General features: G+C 36.5%; 1 protein-coding gene and 4 non-coding genes across 5 annotated transcripts; 3 read left to right on the forward strand and 2 right to left on the reverse strand.

Moving 5' to 3' along the window:
* Positions 1–7988: 7988 nt before the first annotated feature.
* Positions 7989–8107, reverse strand: LOC149409018 (5S ribosomal RNA). Its single transcript, XR_016305309.1, has one exon. It is a non-coding gene; the product is annotated as a 5S ribosomal RNA (ribosomal RNA).
* A 322-nt stretch (positions 8108–8429) lies between these two features.
* LOC149409019 (5S ribosomal RNA) lies at positions 8430–8548 on the reverse strand. The gene has a single exon (XR_016305306.1). It is a non-coding gene; the product is annotated as a 5S ribosomal RNA (ribosomal RNA).
* A 953-nt stretch (positions 8549–9501) lies between these two features.
* Positions 9502–9620, forward strand: LOC149409020 (5S ribosomal RNA). The gene has a single exon (XR_016305307.1). It is a non-coding gene; the product is annotated as a 5S ribosomal RNA (ribosomal RNA).
* A 322-nt stretch (positions 9621–9942) lies between these two features.
* Positions 9943–10061, forward strand: LOC149409021 (5S ribosomal RNA). The gene has a single exon (XR_016305305.1). It is a non-coding gene; the product is annotated as a 5S ribosomal RNA (ribosomal RNA).
* A 9243-nt stretch (positions 10062–19304) lies between these two features.
* On the forward strand, positions 19305–23756 carry dtr (defective transmitter release). Its single transcript, XM_089650211.1, has 8 exons — positions 19305–19421; positions 19516–19795; positions 19897–20010; positions 20495–20638; positions 21300–21445; positions 22299–22518; positions 23005–23202; positions 23287–23756. Exons 1-8 carry the CDS (start codon positions 19305–19307, stop codon positions 23754–23756), a joined length of 1689 nt encoding a protein of 562 aa, XP_089506337.1.
* Positions 23757–24097: the final 341 nt, after the last annotated feature.

Here is a 24097-nt window from a genome sequence, read left to right on the forward strand (position 1 = left end):
CAGAGTATGAAGATTTCACTTGAGAGTCAGATTTAATCCCTTAAGGAAGGAAAAGTACCAGCATTTACAAGACTTAAAACAGACATTAGAAAAGGATTACCACTCCTTTAACGATAACCTTCCGCATCATTAAAATCATTAAAATGCATCTAAATAGACTGCCTCGACATACACATACATTGTTGTGTTTTATTTTGTAAATGTAAAATTAGATACATGACGCCAACGGGACTTGAACACGTGTCCTTTCGATTTCCGGTCGACAACTCTGACCACTGAGCTATGGCGGCTTATCTCTTATCCGCGAAATAATTCAATATATACTAGTGTTTCATTCAACAATTACTGCTTATTACATTTTTTATTACATTACAAAGGACACGGGTTCAAGTCCCGTTGGCGTCATGTATCTTTTATCAGGAGATTTTTCAATGTGGATGAGTGTTTCAGGCTAATAATTGTTGCTTATAAAATAATTGTTACCCTTTGTGCTATGCATAAAAAATCTTGTCTTAAACATTAGTTTACCAAAAAAATAATAATTAATATTGACAAGTTCTAGTATTTTTCACCAAAAAATGTAGACAATTTGTCTCGACGCCATCTAGTGAGAGAGTTAGCACTTACAATGCCTTTCTCATATAAAATAAAGTTGGTTGTTTTCAGGTGAAAAAATGTAATAAGCAGTAATTGTTGAATGAAACACTAGTATATATTGAATAATTTCGCAGATAAGAGATGAGCCACCATAGCTCAGTGGTCAGAGCTGTCGACCGGAAATTGAAAGGACACGGGTTCAAGTCCCGTTGGCGTCATGTATCTTTTATCAGGAGATTTTTCAATGTGGATGAGTGTTTCAGGCTAATGATAATTACTTATAAAATAATTGTTACCCTTTGTGCTATGCATAAAAAATCTTGTCTTAAACATTAGTTTACCAAAAAAATAATAACTATAAAATATATGTAGAAAATTATGTGATACTTACGATTTGTAATATCTTCATCTTCTGCCCAGGAATAAGACCTGCTCAGATATTGTTTACTGGAAATAAGAGAAAAATAGTTAGGTATATTGTGGTATAAAACATTATTTTAGCAGGAATTGTTTTAATGGAGAAATAACATCATTCAGTATCTCAAAATTTTACATTATTTTAATTCATCTCTAAGACATAAACCACATAAACAATATTATTGGCTGAACGTTGCAAAGTCCTGTTTTAACAAGACCGTTTGGCATTTTTTCTATCTGTACATTTGTTTATATGTTCCGTTTCCGGTTCAAGATAAATTTTGAAATGTGAAAGAAAAATTCTTGTTTATTGGGACTTTCTTTTTCACATTTTTAATATTATGGTACCTACTTGCCCTAAGAATGTTTTACAACAGAAATTGTCATTGAGATAGTGCACCGCCATTTTTACTAATATAGATGGCGGTGGATAGTGACATTCCATTGGACAAATTGTATAATTCCCTATTAGAAATTTTAAAAAAAAGTTACCTAAAATATATGGATTATAATTAAGTATGTATGTATTTTCCAGAATGCGACTATTACATATTGCTCAGTAAAATTTAACCTTCAGGCCAATTCTCACAGTTCGTATTTTTAAAGTTAGTGCAGCTTCCCACATTTGCAGATTCGACCCTACAATACTGTTGTGCCGGTTCGTGACCGGAGGGTACCCAGCAGCAGCGTTTGGGGCGCATTGGATGCCCTCTCCAGCCGGACTCTCCCAGCCTATCGCCTAGCACCGCAGTGGGTGGGCTGGAACCAAACGCTCATCACTCCTGGACAGCCTGAACCCCATATTCCTACCCACCCCTCATACCTTTCCATTCTAGACCTTCCTTTCACTTCATACCCTTTAAAAAAAAAAAAAAAAACAAAAAAAAAAAAAAAATTAAAATCATGAATATACATAAAAACAAACTTAACATCTTTACAGCGGCGAGTAGCAGGCGTCCCCGGTGCGGGCCAAAACTGTTGGTAAATTTTGCCAACATTCGCGGCCTACACACAAATTTAAATTCCGTCCATCACCATCTTTTGTCCCAACGTCCCAACCTTCTTTTCCTATCCGAAACTCAGATATCCGAGCCGCCAGACTCCTCCTATCTGGACTGCCCGGGCTTTACCCTGGCAAGCAAATTCCGACTGAAGGGAGGAGTCTGCCTCTATAGTCGAGCTGACGTCAACTGTGTGCGACTATTGAGTCTGGAAAACTCCAGATTCGACGTAATGTGGGTGCGCGTCAATCTTGCCAGTACGGCAAGATTCTACGCATGTCTATACCGCTCACCGAACCATAGCGAATCAGACACTTCCGAGCTCTTCAAACATTTGAGCGATACTATTGATGATCTCTTGCCCCGCTACCCTTCGGCCGAGTTTGTTGTTCTGGGGGACTTCAACGTTCATAACGAACCATGGTTGAAGTTCTCAGGCCCAACGGACTCGGCTGGCCGACAGGCGGAATCCTTTGCCATTTGCTACGGATTAGAGCAATTGGTTCAGGAGCCCACAAGGGTTCCTGATGTCCAGACTCACCGCTCCAATCTGTTAGACCTATTCTTAACTACTGTGCCACACGGTTATAAGATTGACGTCACAGCGCCTCTGGGATCATCTGACCACTGCCTAGTGACGACATCAATCCCCGTTAGCCTCAGACCAACCAATGAGAGGCTGAGGAGAAAAGTGTGGCACTATAGGTCAGCAGATTGGTTCGGTATGCGGGCCCATTTCAATGCTTTTCCGTGGTCAGCTGTTTGTTTTCGGACTTCGGACCCTTCGAGATGTGCCCAGGAGATTGGTGAAGTCATCAATTCGGCGATGGATGGCTTCATACAATCGACTACTAAAGAAACTGGTGTGGGCTCAAAGCCGTGGTTCAGTCGACAATGCTCCGAAGCAGTTCGACGAAAAAACGCGGCTTACCGAGCCTACAACACATCTCGAACGCCCGAAAGCAGATCAGCATACAACAAATCGGCAAAGGAATGCAAGAGAATCATCAATAGGTCAAAATTCGAACACGACCTGCAGATCAGCAAAAAGCTGGCTGCCTGCCCGCATGGCAGCAGAGCATTCTGGTCGCTTGCGGGCTCAATAGGTCGAAATTTTTGCAAACCCAGTTTGCCACCTCTTACCAGACCTGACGGCTCACTAGCAAACACCGCCACCGAAAAGGCTAACTTATTAGGGAAAATGTTTGCGGAAAACTCGACCCTCGACGACGGGGGTGCTGTTCCGCCGTCGGTTCCTCACTGCGGCTTCTATATGAAAAAGCTGAGGATCCGGCATCGGGATGTACTCCACGTCATACGGGGGCTCGATGTTAACAAAGCTAGTGGACCTGATGGAATACCTGCCCTGGTATTGCAGAGGTGTGCTGCGGAAATAGTTCCAGTTTTGACAAAGCTCTTCAAAATGTCCCTGAAGTGTGGCACTGTGCCCTCTGGTTGGAAAAAAGCGGTAATTCACCCTATTCCCAAGAAAGGTGACCGCTCCAACCCGGCCAACTACCGCCCCATAGCGATCACATCAGTTCTGTCCAAAGTGATGGAACGAGTGATCAACGACAAACTGCTCACATACCTCGAGAAGAACAAAATTATCAACGACCGTCAATACGGATTCCGGCGGAACCGCTCGTGCGGTGATCTTCTCGCGTATGTGACGCATGTTTGGGGGCGGTGCCTGGAACGTCACGGTGAGACCCAAACGGTCGCACTAGACATATCCAAGGCCTTTGACCGGGTCTGGCACCGAGGACTTGTCAACAAATTGCATTCTTACGGACTTCCCGCATCCCTGTGTACGTGGATTGCTGACTTTTTAAGGGATAGGTCGATTCAGGCGGTTGCTGACGGTTTCACCTCTTCCTCGCACTCCATAAATGCTGGCGTCCCACAGGGATCGGTTCTGTCTCCGACTTTGTTTTTGTTGCACATCAATGACCTTTTGACATGTGCACCGATTCATTGTTACGCGGATGACAGTACAGTTCATGATAACTTTTTGTTTGACAAGCCCCCAAAGGGCACACAAACTCCAACGGCTCGGAGGGCTTTGAAGCAGAGAATGGACGGTTATCTCGAGAGTATTTCCTCCTGGGGTAAAAATAATCTCGTCGAATTTAATGTTTCAAAGACCCAATCCTGTCTGATTACGTCTAAAAGGGATCCAAATGATAATCTAGTCTCCTTCAACGGAAGCAATCTTCCGAACAGGCCTTCCATTGATATGCTTGGTGTAACTATAAGTGACCAGCTCAGGTACGGGGGCTCCATCGAAGCCAGAGTAAAGTTGGCCTCTCAGAAGCTGGGCGTACTGTACAGGGCCCGCAGATACTTTAATAGTACACAACTGCTCACCCTGTACAAATCGCAAGTGCGCCCTACTGTCGAATTTGGCAGCCATCTCTGGTCTGGAGCCCCAAAATACCTGAAAAAAACCCTTGACTCTGTGCAGAAACGGGCGGTCCGTTTGATAGATTCCCCAATCTTAACAAACGGACTGCAATCTTTAGAGCACAGGCGTCAGGTAGGTATGCTGTCCTTGTTCTATCGGTATTACAATGGAAGATGCTCTGAGGAACTAGCGTCATTGATCCCTTCGGCACCGGTGCGTAGTCGGGATACACGCCAAACGCGCGCCCAACATTTGTACACAGTTGACACTTGTCACATGAGAACGGGTCGCTTCTACGATTCGTTCTTAAGTTCAACAGCTCGGCTGTGGAACGAACTGCCGGCCTCTGTGTTTCCTCCCTCCTACAACATGGGACTCTTCAAGACCCATGTTCACTCCTTCCTCTCCACAAAAAGACCATCCACACAGCATCCCCAAAGATGACATAGGCCCTGAGGGAAATTATTTTCTTCAGGGCCTCCTGTGTGGAGTAAATATAAAAAAAAAAAAAAATAAAAAATAAAAAAAAATAAAACAATTCTTTGGCCTGGTATTTTTATAAAGATATTGTCTTGTTTGTGTATCATTTATGATTTAAGAATTAGGGACATTTTACTGCAAGCAGCGGCAGCTTTCAAATAGAGCTGTTCGCTTTCTATTTTATGATGACCCTAGTTAAACCATTATGCCTAAAAATATTTGCCAATACCTTTCCCACCCCCTGTCCTATAGTAATAAAAACCCCAAATAAAGTTTCATCTCCCTTAAAATAATTCCTTTAAAATATTTGTATTGTTTAAGTCACGTTTGTATCATTAAGAATAGTTAAGTGCATTTTATTTATATTAAGAATGTTGTTTGCCAACGAGCGGGTGGAACATCTTTATTTTGGTAAAATGTCCTTCAGAATTTAGTTTAAATACAGATACCTCCCAGAAAAAGCACAGTATTAGAGTATTCATATAACTGGTAGGTACAGACGTACCTACGCAGGAGACAGTATTAGAGTGTTGCTATAACTGGTAGGTACATGCGTACCTAGGCAGTCACTCGTGAGATAATTACTAGGTTTATGTGTACCTAGAGAAAACTGAAGAATAGAGGAAACTAGACCTTTATTTCTTTCAGTTTAAGTTTTAGCAGAGGAAAATAAGATCCTCTGCAAATATATTGTGAATTAATAAATTTATATGTCAAGAAGAAGAAGTGTTTTCCTGCATTCCATCTGACGGCGTGTTCTCGTACCACGATAGCAGAAACATATGGTCCTTCGAGCCGGATCGGGAACAGCAGCATCATGGAAGCGGGACAGCACTCAAAGACGTCATCTGTCTGCGGCAGCAAGGCGGGAACCAGCAGGAGCTGGAGGGAGGCTCAAATAAAAGCTTCAGCAACCAAGGTGCACATCACGAGACAAAAGGCCCGCCTACTTACGGAGATGGCTGAAGCAAAGCTGGCCGCGGAAGCAAAGGCTTCCGAAGCAAAGGCTTCCGAAGCAAAGGCTTCCGAAGCAAAGGCTTCTGAAGCAAAGATGGCTGCAGCAATGTCAGTCCTGGAAGCAGAGGAGCAACATGCGGCGCTCATTTTAGAAGCTGCATCAAGGACTTCGCAACGGACTCTCGAGGATAGAGTCAATGACTGGGTGGACCAGTCACATCACAGTTCATCATCAGAACTTGGAGATCACGATGAACAGCCTCTTTGAGTTCAAATGGAGCAGCAACAGGAACTGCTCCATGATGGGCGGTTATCACTACAACCGCCCACAAGAACTGCACAGCAACAGCCCTTGACAGGGCAGACTCTCTCATCGCAAATGGAGCCTCGGGTAGAGCAGGCTCATCCGCTGCAATTGGAACAGCGGTTGGAGCAGCACAAGGGTGGGCGGTACGCATTACTCCCACCAAAAGGATCCTCAGAACAGCAGCCCTTGGCAGGGCAGACTCTCCCGTCGCAAATGGAGCCTCGGGTAGAGCAGGCTCATCCGCTGCAATTGGAACAGCGGTTGGAGCAGCACAAGGGTGGGCGGTACGCATTACTCCCACCAAAAGGATCCTCAGAACAGCAGCCCTTGGCAGGGCAGACTCTCCCGTCGCAAATGGAGCCTCGGGTAGAGCAGGCTCATCCGCTGCAATTGGAACAGCGGTTGTAGCAGCACAAGGGTGGGCGGTACGCATTACTCCCACCAAAAGGATCCTCAGAACAGCAGCCCTTGGCAGGGCAGACTCTCCCGTCGCAAATGGAGCCTCGGGTAGAGCAGGCTCATCCGCTGCAATTGGAACAGCGGTTGGAGCAGCACAAGGGTGGGCGGTACGCATTACTCCCACCAAAAGGATCCTCAGAACAGGAAAAAGGACAGTATTGCAGTGTTGCTATGACGGGTAGGTACAGACGTACCTACGCAGTCAGTCGTGAGATAATTACTAGGTTTATGTAAACCTAGGGAAAACTGAAGAATAGAGGAAACTAGACCTTTATTTCTTTCAGTTTAAGTTTTAGCAGAGGAAAATAAGATCCTCTGCAATTATATTGTGAATTAATAAATTTATATGTCAAGAAGAAGAAGTGTTTTCCTGCATTCCATCTGACGGCGTGTTCTCGTACCACGATAGCAGAAACAATGTAAGTATTTAGGTGCCTACTTACAAATCTAACATGTCGAAAAAAAAATTGGTTTTGATTTATTAAATCCGTGTTAATCTGTGATGAGTAAATTCAAAATTCAAAAAAATATTTATTGCACAAAAAGAGTACAAAGGGTATATACAGGGTGTCCGGAAACTCGTAGTACAAGCGGGAAACTGGTGAATCTACATCACATTTGGAGTCGATTTTGTAGTATAATTTTTTTTTATTTGAGCTTTCGTTATCGAGTAAATCGAGTTTGAAGTTGATTTTTTTTTAAAATTTTTTATTTTTTTTTAATCAAATTCTTATAAATTATTACTTAAGATCAAATTACCCAACTAATTAAAACTATTTGAAAGTAAAACAAATGAAGAAACTCGGATTTGAGGCATTATTTTGAAATCACCCTTCATTTAACCCGGTGTAATCATAAAATATTTCTGCTCTGCAGGATTAAAACATCTGTTATTCAACCCTAAACACCAGAAAAAACTTTAACCCTAAAATAGCCGAAAAATATTTTTTTTTTGTTTTTTTTTTTGAAGTGAAACTTCTTTACGCGCGTCATGCAATTTCGAGGAGTAAAACCAACTCATGACCGAAACGAAAATGCGGGACCGATTAAAGTTCATTTGATGTAGTAAAAGTTTTGAAGTAAAATATAAATGCTTCTTAGCTCATCTCGACAACTGGCGTTGGTGGTGTAATGGTCAGCATAGTTGCTTTCGAAGCAGTTGATCCGAGTTCGATTCTCGGCCATGGAATATTATTTTTTTGTTTTTAAGGAATTTTTTTTTTTAATGGTTGACCATAATATCAATCCACTAAGTAATATTTTAGGCCTGTAGCATAATTGAAAAGTTAAAGAATGATATAAAATTTTTTATGATGTTAACGATAAAAAAATGAAAAAAAACATAAAATTAAAATAAAAAATGGGCCAACGGCACGCGGTGTTCCCAAGCGGTCACCCATCCAAGTACTGACCGCGCCCAATGTTGCTTAACTTCGGTGATCGGACGAGAACCGGTGTGTTCAAAATGGTATGGTCGTTGGCAAAAGTTAAACAATATTAATTTCTATTCTACCTGCCAATAAATATATGAAAATTAGTATAAAAAAGCCCTAATAATATTGAAAAAATTAGCAAGGTGTGTGCGAGGTTGATAAAAATAATCATTACATACGCGCTTGAAAAAGATCGTAATTACATTAATAAGTTTGTAGGAATTTTTTTTTTCAATGGTTGACCATAATATCAATCCACTAAGTAATATTTTAGGCCTGTAGCATACTTGAAAAGTTAAAGAATTTTATGATATTATTAATTATAGTAATGATAAAAAAATAAAAAAAACATGAAATTAAAATAAAAAATAGGCCAACGGCACGCGGTGTTCCCAAGCGGTCACCCATCCAAGTACTGACCGCGCCCAATGTTGCTTAACTTCGGTGATCGGACGAGAACCGGTGTGTTCAACATGGTATGGTCGTTGGCAAACGCTAAACAATATTAATTTCTACTCTACCTGCCAATAAATATATGAAAATTAGTATAAAAAAGCCCTAATAATACTGAAAACATTAGCAAGGTGTAAATATTATATACCTAGTTTAACTCACTCTCCTAACTCATCTTCGCTGTCTACAGGCAGAGCGCACGACTGTGGTCGTGAAGAACCGAGGTTCGATCCCCGCTTTAACTAATTTTTTTTTTCTTTTTTTATAACTTTTAATTTTTTTTATCACATGCTACTTATAAATATGTCAATAGACAGAAAAAAAGAGAGAATGAAATGAAAAGAGAGAGAGAGAAGAATACTAGAAGTTTCACTTCTGTCTTGCGTAGGCTTGACACACCCATTTTTTTTTTTTTTTGAAAATGCTCAAATCAAAAAACTTTATGTTTTTTTGGGTTCCCCATGTGGTGTAGATTCTCCAGTTTCCCGCTTGTACTACGAGTTTCCGGACACCGTGTATAGCTAATAGGTTACATCCTATTTCTTCCAGCTAACCCAACAAATACACATTATATTACATAACCCAACAATTACATGTTAACAAATGCATGTAAAATAAAAAAAAATGGGTGTGTCAAGCCTACGCAAGACAGAAGTGAAACTTCTAGTATTCTTCTCTCTCTCTCTTTTCATTTCATTCTCTCTTTTTTTCTGTCTATTGACATATTTATAAGTAGCATGTGATAAAAAAAATTAAAAGTTATAAAAAAAGAAAAAAAAAATTAGTTAAAGCGGGGATCGAACCTCGGTTCTTCACGACCACAGTCGTGCGCTCTGCCTGTAGACAGCGAAGATGAGTTAGGAGAGTGAGTTAAACTAGGTATATAATATTTACACCTTGCTAATGTTTTCAGTATTATTAGGGCTTTTTTATACTAATTTTCATATATTTATTGGCAGGTAGAGTAGAAATTAATATTGTTTAGCGTTTGCCAACGACCATACCATGTTGAACACACCGGTTCTCGTCCGATCACCGAAGTTAAGCAACATTGGGCGCGGTCAGTACTTGGATGGGTGACCGCTTGGGAACACCGCGTGCCGTTGGCCTATTTTTTATTTTAATTTCATGTTTTTTTTATTTTTTTATCATTACTATAATTAATAATATCATAAAATTCTTTAACTTTTCAAGTATGCTACAGGCCTAAAATATTACTTAGTGGATTGATATTATGGTCAACCATTGAAAAAAAAAATTCCTACAAACTTATTAATGTAATTACGATCTTTTTCAAGCGCGTATGTAATGATTATTTTTATCAACCTCGCACACACCTTGCTAATTTTTTCAATATTATTAGGGCTTTTTTATACTAATTTTCATATATTTATTGGCAGGTAGAATAGAAATTAATATTGTTTAACTTTTGCCAACGACCATACCATTTTGAACACACCGGTTCTCGTCCGATCACCGAAGTTAAGCAACATTGGGCGCGGTCAGTACTTGGATGGGTGACCGCTTGGGAACACCGCGTGCCGTTGGCCCATTTTTTATTTTAATTTTATGTTTTTTTTCATTTTTTTATCGTTAACATCATAAAAAATTTTATATCATTCTTTAACTTTTCAATTATGCTACAGGCCTAAAATATTACTTAGTGGATTGATATTATGGTCAACCATTAAAAAAAAAAATTCCTTAAAAACAAAAAAATAATATTCCATGGCCGAGAATCGAACTCGGATCAACTGCTTCGAAAGCAACTATGCTGACCATTACACCACCAACGCCAGTTGTCGAGATGAGCTAAGAAGCATTTATATTTTACTTCAAAACTTTTACTACATCAAATGAACTTTAATCGGTCCCGCATTTTCGTTTCGGTCATGAGTTGGTTTTACTCCTCGAAATTGCATGACGCGCGTAAAGAAGTTTCACTTCAAAAAATAATTTATGTAAGGTATTCATTTAAGGTGTAGTGACATTTGTTTAAAAGAAATGTTTTTAGTGTTGATTTAAATTTAAGTTTGTCGGTTATTTGTATGATGCTACGTTGGGATGCAGGCAAATTCTCCAGTTAAAATATTTTCAATAATATATTGTTAATTACCGTCTGTATCAGTGCTTTCTACTTAAAAACATAAAAAAAATAGAAACATACTTTTTTGGACGCGGGGTACACTGTTCACGGAATTACTAAGTATAGTTTAATCAAAATTCAGAATATGCAAAATACTTCACTTGATTATCCAAACATCTTAACCTGTTAACCGGGGAGTTCAGTTTTGAATAACGCAGCATATAACGGGCGCGAACTCTTTCACTAGGACGTATCAATACGTCACGCCCGGTGGACGTTAATTTAATTTTTTTTTATTTTTATTTATGCATCAAAAAAAGTGAAAACATCGAATTAAAAAAATAGAATATTTACAAACAGTTATAAAGATTACAAAAAATACAAAAAAGATTATAATTACAGAACAATAAATAAAAGAGAAACATTGAGTTTAAAAAATTAAAATATGTAAAAATTAAAAACTCAATTTCCGTGTGATATGTTCGGAAATATACGTCCCGCTCGTTCCAGGGCGCAACATATATTTCAAGGACGTATTTATACGTCCTACCCGTACCCGATACTGTTTACATTTGACATATTTATACGTCCCGCCCGGTTAACAGGTTAAAATAGATTTGTTCATATTCTCAAATAGATTTTCAAGTAAAAGTGTTTTTCATCATACATAAAAACAATTGAAACATCTATCTTGGAACCGATAAGTATTTGGCTAAAAAAACAGAATTTTTAGAAACTAAAAAAGTAAATAGTTTATATATGAGACTTAAGCACCCCGGAGACGGTATCAGAATACCCATCACTCCCATCAATGAGAAGTAGCAATTATCAATCGCCCTGTAAACGATCAATTGGATAAATCATTGACTCAATTTCGCATTAACATTGACAATTGATATTGACCGTCTCCGTGGCACTTAAGAAAAGAATCTATTAAGAGGTAATATGGGATTATTTATACAAACCATTTAATGCTTCTTTTGTAGCCATATTTGGTTCGGAACCTTTCAGCCTTAGCAATATACGATTCATCAAAAAGTTCTTCCACAAAATTCTCATACATGTCCAAAAGCAACAATCTATTAAAGAACCATGGACACTCTATAAGAATATTGTCGTATAAATCTAGTTCCTCGAGTTGCTCCATGTCCCTTATGGACGAAGGCAAATACACAAGTTTATTACTGTTTAAGTGTAGGATAAGAAGAGATTTCAGATTCCTGAGGTTATCTGGCAAATATTTAATGTCATTAAACGATAAATAACACTCTTTCATTGTTGACAGATTGCAGAACTCATCAGGGATGGTGGATAGTGAATTATTTGAAAGATTTATTGTATGTACGTGGCTGAAGACACAGCAAGAATTTCTTAAGTGAAATGAATAAAATGTTTTGAGTAACTTGAACTGTGCTGGTGGATCAGAAAAGGGATGGCTCCGTTCGAAGTTCGGTTTTGAATAATTGTTCTGATGGCTGTTAATATTCCGATTTGGTGTATGCATGGATGCCAAAAGTTTGCCTTGTTTTAAAGAATAAAAGGAGTTTAATGATCGATCAAGTTTGTTTGTCAAGGCTTTACATTTTCCAGGGGTATGACAACGCAAGGAATCAAAGTCAACCATCTTATAGGAATTTCACATTAATTTAAAGTGGTGAAACAAAGCATAGTTGCCCAGAGCGCAAAATAAGTTAAAAATATATTTAACTATGCATATTCAAAACATTCCTAGTTAAGAAACGGGGTAAAATTCGGTTTATGGGAGTCACTCGAATAACCGAAATTGAACTTGATTTCGACTAATTTAGGTCTGGGGAATCCGAATCTGTAAGAATTAGGTGGGGGTCGGCACTATTAACTGAGTTATAGGGTTTTGAAATTTTGTACGCGATACATAGAAACCATGTTTTATTTATCAATTATGACATAAGAAAATCAAATTAGTGACGATTTATTAGTCTCACATTTCAGAAGTGCCAACCAAAAAATAAAAAGTGTTGCCATATAATAATAATATTTTTTTACAAAATAGGTTAGGTTTTTAGTTTGGGTTAGAGTAGGCAGAAGAACATGGGAAAAGGGTATTAGAATTAAATCACAAACCAGTCTATACAAACCTAGCGTAGCCCACAAACTATTTGAAAACTGGGATGTAACTCTAAAGGGGACGCGAGCAGGCGTTATTAAAGGGGCAATTTTTTGTAACAGGAAATAACATGGAAAAAAGGTATTAGAATCAAATCACAAACCAGTCTATACAAACCTAGCGTAGCCCACAAACTACTTGAAAACTGGGATATAACTCTAAAGGGGACGCGAGTGGGCGTTATTAAAGGGTCATTTTTTTGTTATAGAAAATCACAGTTAGGTTAGGTTATATATATATAAATTTAATATTTACAAGATTTTAAATAATAAACTACAAACCTGGCAAATGATATTTAATTTTCTGAATTTTCCATGCATTGATATTATTATTATATGGCAACACTTTTTATTTTTTGGTTGGCACTTCTGAAATGTGAGACTAATAAATATTAAATAGTCACTAATTTGATTTTCTTATGTCATAATTGATAAATAAAACATGGTTTCTATGTATCGCGTACGAAATTTCAAAACCCTATAACTCAGTTAATAGTGCCGACCCCCACCTAATTCTTACAGATTCGGATTCCCCAGCCCTAAATTAGTCTAAATCAAGTTCAATTTCGGTTATTCGAGTGACTCCCATAAACCGAATTTTTTCCAAGAAACGAATGTCGAGTGACAAGTGCAGTTCATAAACAACGATAAAAATAATAAAACTATTGTTTTTTGTTCATAGGCTTTTTGCTAGCAAAATACTGACACTTGTCAGATTTTGAAGGTTATATCTAGAACAAAACAGACACAAGACGGTAAAACTTGCGAGAAGAAGTTAAAATAGAACATCATTAATAATATTTTTGGAAAAAATTGACAACGGCTTTCTGTAAATAATACGTTTTGAATGTTGATATGAAATATGAATGAATATGAACAACATAAATTAACCACTCACATGAACAATTAGAAAATTCAAAATTGGCGTTTTCGGGTTACCAATGTTACCATAGCCATAGATTATTTTTTACGACATAAAATCATTTCATTTACCTTTTGATCTATGGTTAAAAAGAGAAGATTAAAAAAATTCTTGCCCATGGACATAAATAAACCACCATGCCACCATGGATATGAAAAAGCTTTTTAGAGGTTTTTAGGTTCATGGCTAAGGTTTTTTATTCTTTCATTTATTCTTGACTAAGGTGTGTATGGGTGTAGTACATACAAAATATATCTGATATATCCCCTCGTTTGACAAAGACATAATAATGTTTAGAAACTACGATAAATAAAAATCATAAAAAGAGAGGGTAAATTTTTACTTAAGACAACCAAACTAAGAACATACTAGCATATTTTTGTAAAATAGATTCTTAGTTTTGATAATTAAAAAAAACCTATTTATTACTAATTATAGGTTATAGTTCTATCAATATGACAGTTAAAGCCGCAAAATATTAATTTTGAATTGAAGGAAATAGCACTATTTTCAATAATCCTAAATGCAAAAGTTGTTGTTCATAGTTATTAAGTTGAAACAAAGTTTTTTTTAATGCGTATTAAAAACGGAAGTCTTCCGTAAAAATTTCCGATTTCCAATTGAAATGGCATTTTTGGTCTCTTTACATTCCCCCCCCCCCCCAAAAAAAAAAGTGACCGTACTGCCGACGACAAAAACCGATGTCGTCATTGGGAAGATTAGGCAAAAAGAGAGGGGAGGTGAGGGCTGAGAAATAGAATTAAAAAAAATCTTAAGAGGAAAAAGAGTACATAACACGAAATAGTATTTTGAAAAAATTACTTTAATTTTTTTTTCAATGAAAAAAAAAGTTTTTAGCATTCTATAATATCTAGTTTATATCCAAATGGATTGAAGAGGTCAAAGCGTCTCCCCAAACCAGCCTCTCCCGATCTGGGCAGGCGCATCGTGAACACACCTCAACCGATGAACCCGGGCACCCCTGCTAAACCACCAAATGTAGCAAATCACTTGGAGTGACCTATTTTTTTTTATATTTTTTTTTTTATATTTACTCCACACAGGAGGCCCTGAAGAAAATAATTTCCCTCAGGGCCTATGTCATCTTTGGGGATGCTGTGTGGAGGGTCTTTTTGTGGAGAGGAAGGAGTGAACATGGGTCTTGAAGAGTCCCATGTTGTAGGAGGGAGGAAACACAGAGGCCGGCAGTTCGTTCCACAGCCGAGCTGTTGAACTTAAGAACGAATCGTAGAAGCGACCCGTTCTCATGTGACAAGTGTCAACTGTGTACAAATGTTGGGCGCGCGTTTGGCGTGTATCCCGACTACGCACCGGTGCCGAAGGGATCAATGACGCTAGTTCCTCAGAGCATCTTCCATTGTAATACCGATAGAACAAGGACAGCATATCTACCTGACGCCTGTGCTCTAAAGATTGCAGTCCGTTTGTTAAGATTGGGGAATCTATCAAACGGACCGCCCGTTTCTGCACAGAGTCAAGGGTTTTTTTCAGGTATTTTGGGGCTCCAGACCAGAGATGGCTGCCAAATTCGACAGTAGGGCGCACTTGCGATTGACTCTATGACAGAGGTGTTGGTTAACCAATAAATGGTTCACGAGGCGGTGATGCGATTGCTTACCAATCCAGCATATAGGTATTAGTGTAACTTAAGAACCTTAAAAAATATATCTTAGCTAATATTGAATAATTTTTAATAACACTCTGCAAGGTATCATATTGTTGCTATGAAGCCTGTCCAGTTGCATCCCCACTTAGATCCCCCTAGATTCCCAGTTGCATGCCATTCGTTTTAAAAACATTTCTTCAATAAATTTATTTGTAGGATGAGTGGTTTATTTTTGGTGGGAGGTATATATTTTAGTGATTATTGCTGTTGTTAGTGTAGTGAGGATATTTGATTTATATATATTATTAAATATTTGGGTTCTTAAAACTTATTTAATTTTTTGTTTAATATTTAACTTTCTAAATTTTTGGTAAATATTTTAGCCCACGGGTACTGGACCCTTAATAATTTTATGTTTATGTGAAAATCTGTCATCAGATTTTATTTGTATTGTTTATAAGTTTATTGTTGTTAAAAAAATCTGTTGGTTTTCCAAAATAAATAAATAAAATTTATGATCATGATAAATTAATGTATGTTTGTTTATTCTCGTGTACTGTATTTTTTAAACAAGTTTGTTTCTTCAATATAACTCTAGTTCAAAAAATGTAATTAATTTTAATGAGTGAAAGACAAAGTAAATAATAAGTAAAAAATATTATTTACTTATTTATTGTGACCGTTATCTTTTTATTTTTCTGTGTCTTGTTCTGTTTCATGTTTCGTTTAAATTTATTAATATTATTAAAAATTAATAAAATACTTCGTTTTAACCACTTTTATTGTTTAATTACCAACATGTTTCATGAGCAACGCTCACTTCTTCAGGGTTTTTGATAAAACTAATTATAAATAATAGACGTAAACAATAGTGTCAATAGTTTTATCAAAAACCCTGAAGAAGTGAGCGTTGCTCATGAAACATGTTGGTAATTAAACAATAAAAGTGGTTAAAACGAAGTATTTTATTAATTTTTAATTAAAATGGTGCCACAAAATAAGTTTGCTGAGTTAGAAGAAGTATTAATATTATCATTTTTTTCAATGATATATTAAAATATATATATGTATGTATATTTTTTCTTCACAAATACCCATAATACGTCCAACTCCAGCGAAATAGTTGTAATTTCCACACTCTAGCCGCTAGAGGGAGTTAGTGTAGCATGTTGACAAAATGTTGTCTGACATTCCATGAGTGGTTTGTTTATGGACATTCCTTTCAATGGCGGCAAATTGAATATATTTATGAATTTGGTGGCGGTGTTCTGCGCTTTCTAATTTAATAAGTGGGTTCCGTGGTTCAGTTTACGGACAAACATCAAAAACATTCGTTTTTCAAAATACCAAGAAACGTTGACATGTTATGGTTGGTGAAATGATTTCAAATTTTAGCAAATGAAATGTTATTAATTTCGTAAAGCGTGGATTAAACCATGAAAATATAATTATTATAAAAATGTATGGTTTAATTTAGCAAAGCTGTGTTAGTTTAGTTTCATGTAGCATCCGGTGTTCAAATTGATGTCATAATCATCGTCAATGTTCAAAACACATTTTTTTGTGTTTTTTATGTGATACCTCATAAGAGCTATGTCGCGCCACCCGGTAGGGCAGCTCTGTGAGGCGGGTTAAGGTAGGGGCTGTAGGAAAGGATTTATTAATGTGGGGTCACAATTTTTTTATACATTCAAATTATTAAATATATTGATATCTTTTTGTAAAATTTGTCACAATTATATAAGTATTTCATTACCTTTCGAAACCATCAAAGGCAGAGTTAATAGCCGCTTTAATATTTTTTAATGAATGCTCAAAAAAACTGTAAGGTTGTGTGCGGGATATCTGAATTAAAAATAAATTTGACTTCTGTAATTTATTAACTCAAAATAAAGAGTATAATTTCACTCCAAATCCATTAAAATGTTATAGAAAAAAGGCGCACAACTCATGCCGCTAGGAGGCGCTAGTGTTACCATCATAATGTATGGGAAACATGAAAATTGGGTGATGGTTTGGGGTATTTGATCTTCATTATTTAAAACTGTGTTTTGGAAATTAAATTGGTTGCCATGGTAATTAAAATTTGATTGTTTCAAAAAACAAAATTATTTTCTCCTGTGTGTAACCATAGCACCATTGCTTGTTTATCAATAAAACAAAAGTCACAGTTTTTGGATGGTTTTTGGTGTGCTATTAAATAATTACCTAATAAGGAAAGTTAATTTTAATTCAACAAACAGGTAATAATTCATAACGCTGTTTTGGCATTTCAGAAGAAAATACTTTATACTTAAAGAGAGGTATTATTATATATTTTTATAACAATAATAGGTATGCAAAGTGAGGATGCCAAAAGAGAAATTACATCAATCAAAGGAACTTCTGAGGATATGGAGAAGATATATGAAGTACATTGTCAATCTGGTGAGATGAAAATAGTAGAGATCGTTCCACAGGACGTAAATAAAGATTCCATATCTCCTGAATCCGTGGAATCAAAACTTAGGGAGACAATAACTGCAATGCAGCAGGTTTTTACTCCTTTAGCAACTCATAGTGGTATTGATGTATCATCAAACATGGAAAATAAACTCAAGAATACTAAAGATATTATGGAGCGAATCGTTAACATTACTTCTCCAGACATAGAACCACAGGCTGAGGGTTGTGTACCGAATGGAGAGATAAATACTGAAGTCTATGTCGATAATATCCAAGATCTTAATAACCTTGGAGAGGCTTTGAAAGATGGTAAAATATCATGTCCACTAACTATTGAAGCGAAAGTCAATGAAACAAGACATTTATTGCAAAGTATAGATTTGGTGATGGGTTACTACGATATTATGTCAACAAATACAAATATAATAATTGCATCCGATCAATCAGAAGATATTGATAGTGGAATGAGGGATGGGAAATTAGTTGAATTGACTAAGGATGCTGAAAATCCTGATGATAATGATAAAGTATTAATACAAAATTATTTGGACAACATTCAAGAAATGGAAGAAGAAAAAAAATATTTACACGAAAAATTGACCATAGAAGCTAAAATAAAACAAACTCAGCACTTACTAGAAAACATTGATAGTTTAATGTTGCAGCTCGATCAACAACTAGCACCCAATGAGAGCATTGATGAAAATACTAAACTTGAAAACAATACTAGAGCTGAGTTAATTGATACTAAAGGAGGTGATAAAAGTGAAGAAAATTTAACCGAAGAGGTCGACGCTGCACAAATTAATGATTTTGAAAACGATATCTTGGAAAACACAGAAATGTATAGTAATCTAATCAAAAGTGACATTGCTGATAAAATAGCATGTATTGAAGATCTTTTAAAAGATGTCAACTTAACCCTCAAAGCCTCCAAGTTGAGCAAAGATCAGTACAACTTGTGTATTGCTAAGAAAGAAGAATCTACTGAAGAAATTACACACACAAATGATGATCTTACAATAAAAAAATCGAGTTCTGCAGAATCTCACAGTGTAGGTGTTTGTGAGGAAGAGGCTGTCATTAAAACCAGTGGCTCTCAAACAGATATATCTTCTTTGAAAAACGTTGCCTGTAATCAAACGCTTGAAGCCTCCAAGTCTTTTCTCAAAGAAATCGATGAAGTTCTAAAACGTTCTGAAAGAATTTTACACCCAAAGCCAGGATTAAAACCAGCAATTGATAAAGATGAGGACATTTGTTATGAATCGAATACATCTCATAGAATAGAAAATGCAAGCAAAAACATTGACATGACACAGAAAGCGGCAGACACTTTGCTTAAAAGCAACACTGAATTATTGGAAATATCCCAAAAAATTTTACACCCTAAAAGGAATGTTGAAAGTGCTTCAAAAACTTTAACAGATGTAAAACCTCACAATGGTAACGTTGATGTTTCATTGTCTTCTGATGTCAAGAACACTGGAATTGAAATTAGAGTACAAGAGTCAGAAGACAAAAAGAGTGAGGAAGATAAAAAAGGGAAAGCTGATTTTGAAAGCGAAATGTCTAAAATTTTAAGAGGGCCAGTTATGACGAAGAAGTTTATAGTAGACCATTGTAAACAACAAAAGCTTTATGTTACACCATATTTAAATGATATCTTATATTTGCATTTCAAAGTAAGTATAGTTTAAAACTATTTTATTCAACCACAATAATGTTTGCAGAAGTAGGTAATGTTATTTGATAAGATATTTTATTATTTTCATTTAGGGTTTCTCCAAGATCGAAATTTTAGATGAATACACAGGATTGAAATGTTTATTCCTTGAAAATAATGGCATACGGAGATTAGAAGGGCTAGAAACGAAAGAAGAACTAAAGTGTCTTTACCTACATTACAACTTGATCAAGAAGATTGAGAACCTTGAAGGATGCCCTAATTTGGATACCTTAAACTTGGATTATAATCAGATTACCAAAATTGAGAATCTGGAAGTTGTTCCGAAGTTGCAAACCTTAAGTATCGGACACAATATGCTTTGTACACTGGGTAAGAAATTGTTTTTTGGTCTTTTCTATATTTAACATAATAAAAATGACTTTGATTCATCTATCTACTGCATTATGAAATATTAACCTATTTGCTTTAAGCTGATATAAAACATTTTGAGGATTGCCAGAATCTTTCTGTTTTGGACGTGTCATTCAACCGTATGGAAGACCCATTGATTTTAGACATTTTAGCCAAGATGCCAGCACTCAAAGGTTAGATGCATGTATAATATACAGTGATTTTGCGCCCCTTGTGGTCTCATGTATTATTTTAAGGGAAATCTTCATCCTGCAAGATGGAACAATTTAGGAATGATACAGTGTAGGTTTCAATGTCAAGAAAGGTGCGGCGATTTCCTGAAATTTCATCAATTTAACATATCGTTAATAGCAACTCTTCACCACGAAAATTACATTTGGTCAATTTGGGATATGCGGTGGAACTGTTTTTTTTCTTTAATTCTATCAATGGACCTACTTTTATTGCCACCGTGAAATGGCATTCCGGGAAGACTTACACGTGGTGATATTAAGAATTGGAAAATTTCTATAGCACTGTTTTGTGAAAAATCACTTCAAGGGTGCTGTTTATATGATAGTTTGCCAATGACGATGCATTATATTCAGGGGTTACCATTGTGTATTTCCATAATAACTTGTATGTACATATTTGTAATGGACATATTGTTTTTTGTAGTTCTGGTAATGACTGGGAATCCCATAATACGTAACATTCCTGCATACAGAAAAACGGTAACGTTGAAACTCTTGGTTTTGATGAATTTGGACAACAGGCCAATATTTCCCAGAGACAGGGCTTGTGCTGAAGCATGGCAGAGAGGTTATACTTTTTTTATTAATTTTACCGTGTTGTTCCCCGGGAACCATTTATTGGATAACCGACACCTCTGTCACATGTTACTCCAACTGATTCACCACGTTTGGTGACTTAACAGGGGTGCCCGGGTTCATTGGGTGAGGTTTGTTCAGGTATTAATGGCGGAAGTATCTGCCCCCAGCTGCATGGTGGGCCAGATCGGAAGAGGCCGGTTTGGTGAGACCCTTTGACCTCTCTCATCGTCATTGCAAGAGGCATGTATTGACACTGATCCCTAGATTCCTACCCACCCCTCATATCTTCCTCTCCTCTCTTTTTAAAAAGACCTTCCACACAGCATCCTCTAAGATGACATAGACCCTGAGAGAAATTATTTTCCTTAAACCTGTCAGCTTTACCTAACCTAGAACTTAAATACAATAATCATTTAGTTCCTACGCATTTAAAACAAATCAACAAGTAGTAGTAGACCGCATGCAAAATAGAAAAGTAAAGGTAGACCTCACACTAAACCGGCACCATTTGTAATGTAACCTCTCACTTAATCATAAACAACTTATATATCATAGAGACAAGTAACAACGCTGCCAAAAAGAGGCCACAAGCCCTCAGTTGCCCAACCATATGAAGTTACTAATATGTATTTGTTTGGGATTTTCTTTAGGCGGACTTGATGAAGAGATTGCTGAAAGGAAAAGATGGATCAAAGAAGAGCAGGATAAGGTGTTGGAATGTGTGAACTTTTTAATTCGAATGAGGAATAAAAAATTGGCAGAAAAGCATGCAGCGGAGAATCTGCAGAGAATAAAGGTAGGCATTATTCTTCGCATAACTCAATAACTCTGTTCAGAACTCTGCAGAAAAACATAATTGTGTTTTTTAAAAATCCAGAAGTAAAATGGCAGGCATCTTGAAGGTCTATAAAAAATACAATCAACAGGCTCAGCCTAGTGAGGTGGATTATACCAAAAAAAATGTATGTTAATTTATTGGTTAATAAATAATAAAAAATAAAAAAAAAAATACAAGGCTGATGTAAACTTAATTTATTTATTTATTTTCATCTACACGGCACAACATGTCCCTTTAATATAAGTAAGAAAAGTGAAAATACAACACACAAAGAAAGTAGTATAAAGTAAAAATTATGAAGTTATTATAAAATGTGAAAAAAAAACATACTAAATGCATTAAATATAAAATAACATTAGGCACAAAAAGTAATTAAGTAATGTTAAGTAGGAGCAAACAAACTAAACTACCGGAAGAATGGTATGATAATAATATTATGGATTAACGACAATGTTTAATGAACAAGACAAGACAGGGCAGTCATGGTTCGGACATATCGGATAGGCGGAGAGAAGGCGTTGCGCCTGGAGAATAATATATTACATAAGAGAATGGAAGAAGAAATTGGGAACTTCCCAGGAAGTCACTGCATGGTCAAGTGAATCATAAGACGAGTCATGTTAAGAGTCAGAATAAATGAATGGAACTGAATTGGCACTTAAATGATATAGGTTCTTAACACAAATTGTTCGCAACTTATTTTAATCATACCGAGTTAAGATGTTTATTCCGTTGCAAATATTTTAAAAGAGAATAATCAGAATAGGTAAATATATATTTAAAAATGTGTATGCATTTATCATTCTTCTAGAATGGTGAACCACCATTGGAGAAAATTGAAGGCATTGACCGGCTCATTGGCGATGAAAATGAAAGTGATGATGATGATGTTGAGAAAGAAGATGCTCTGAAAACCGATTCTGACAATAATGTTTCTTCAAGTGATTCTTCCAGCGAGGATTCAGACAGTGGAGATAACGCTGATAATGATGACGATGATGATAAAGATGATGGGAAGGAAATAACTGGGGGTAAATAAGTTTTTATATTATCATCAATAAGTTTTTATAACTTATCGGTGCTACAGCTGTTAGAAAGTCCTTATCTTATAGGGAACTTCCACCGATCTTCTGCTATCTCCCTCCAGTTCCTTATGCCTAAGTTACCCTCAGTTCAGCTTAATAGACTGTGTTAGTTATTACAGAAAAGTGGTCAGCTATCTTAGGATTTTTAATATTCTTTCTAAATATTTTAGCATCTACCTTTTTAACCTTTGAAATGCCGAGCTTCTGCAACCTTATGCCTCTGTAGTGTGCCAAGGGTAAAAATTCCACAAACAGAAAGGATTATTTTCAGATCACCAATAATTAATTGAATATGCCGGCACTCAATGGATAAAAAATTTTGTATCCAATGTACTCTTGGAGCTTGATAAGTTAATAGACATTTTATTTCAAGTGTAAATTTCTTTTATGGTGGTAGGCTGTCCATTAATCTTATTTTCAAATAATTTACAGATATCAAGTTACCATGGAAAACTGATAAAATCACTTGGTCAGAAGCTACAAAAAATAAGCGCTTGGTACAAGAAATCAGCGATGAAATATCAAGTTCAGAGAATGACAACTACGAAGGAAGGATGTCATCGAGTTCATGTGGTATTCCTACCAAACATGAACTGCAAGCACTCACTGAATTGCTTGTCACACACCAAGGTAACTAACTATTGCCTGTATATAATATGTAATCGAATAAATTAATTGCTACTGTTAATAATTTATAAATCTTGTACTTTCCAGAGAGCACTTCGCACGAACCTGAGCCACTTAGAAAGAGTGATAAAATTCCAAACATAAAGAAAAATAATACCATTGTTGTTAATGATAAAGATGTTATTCTGAAGGATACAGGAAAGCGTCCAATAATTGAAGTGTTGAGTTCGACTGACAACGATTATGATGTTGATCATTCGGAAGGAGGAAAAGTAGAGGACTTCTTATCTCCAGATACTGATTCAGATAGTGAATCAGATGACATTGTTGAAAACTCAAAATCTAATACTAAAGATTTGCTAGAAATAAAAAGAGGTATTGAAATTTCAAGTTCTGAACGCGCTGACAGTGTTTGCAATGTTTTGTCAAGTTTTGACGAAATACAAATGGATTCTGACCATTCCAATGAGTCTTCTGATCAGGACAATACTCTGACTGAAGCCGATATTCATAATGTTTTGAGAGTTAAAAAAATCGCCACAGAAGCGTGTGTGTGATATTCCATCTGGTGAGAAAACCATAGATGAGGAGAGTGTTATTAAGAAAATTGAAGCTCTTAATTACGAAACTCCGGTCAATGCTGCAGCTATCGTTTTGGATGCCGAAAACAAGAGAAATCTATCAAAATCGTTTATTTTTGCTGGAAACAAAGATCAGAATACATCTGTGTGTAAAAATAAACCTCTCAGCGTCATTGAAGATACTTTAGAGGCTGACGACTGTCAGGATACTAGTGTTTCGATAGCTCTTGAAAAAACTTAAGCGTCTGTGTCGGGTGCAAATTGATCGATATGGGAAAAATAACGGGAATGGGAATTTGAGGATGCCACCAGAATTA

This window comes from Hesperophylax consimilis, unplaced genomic scaffold, assembly GCF_061612785.1.
Source record: "Hesperophylax consimilis isolate HC1 unplaced genomic scaffold, BYU_Hcon_1.0 scaffold_38, whole genome shotgun sequence".
Lineage (NCBI taxonomy): Eukaryota > Metazoa > Arthropoda > Insecta > Trichoptera > Limnephilidae > Hesperophylax > Hesperophylax consimilis.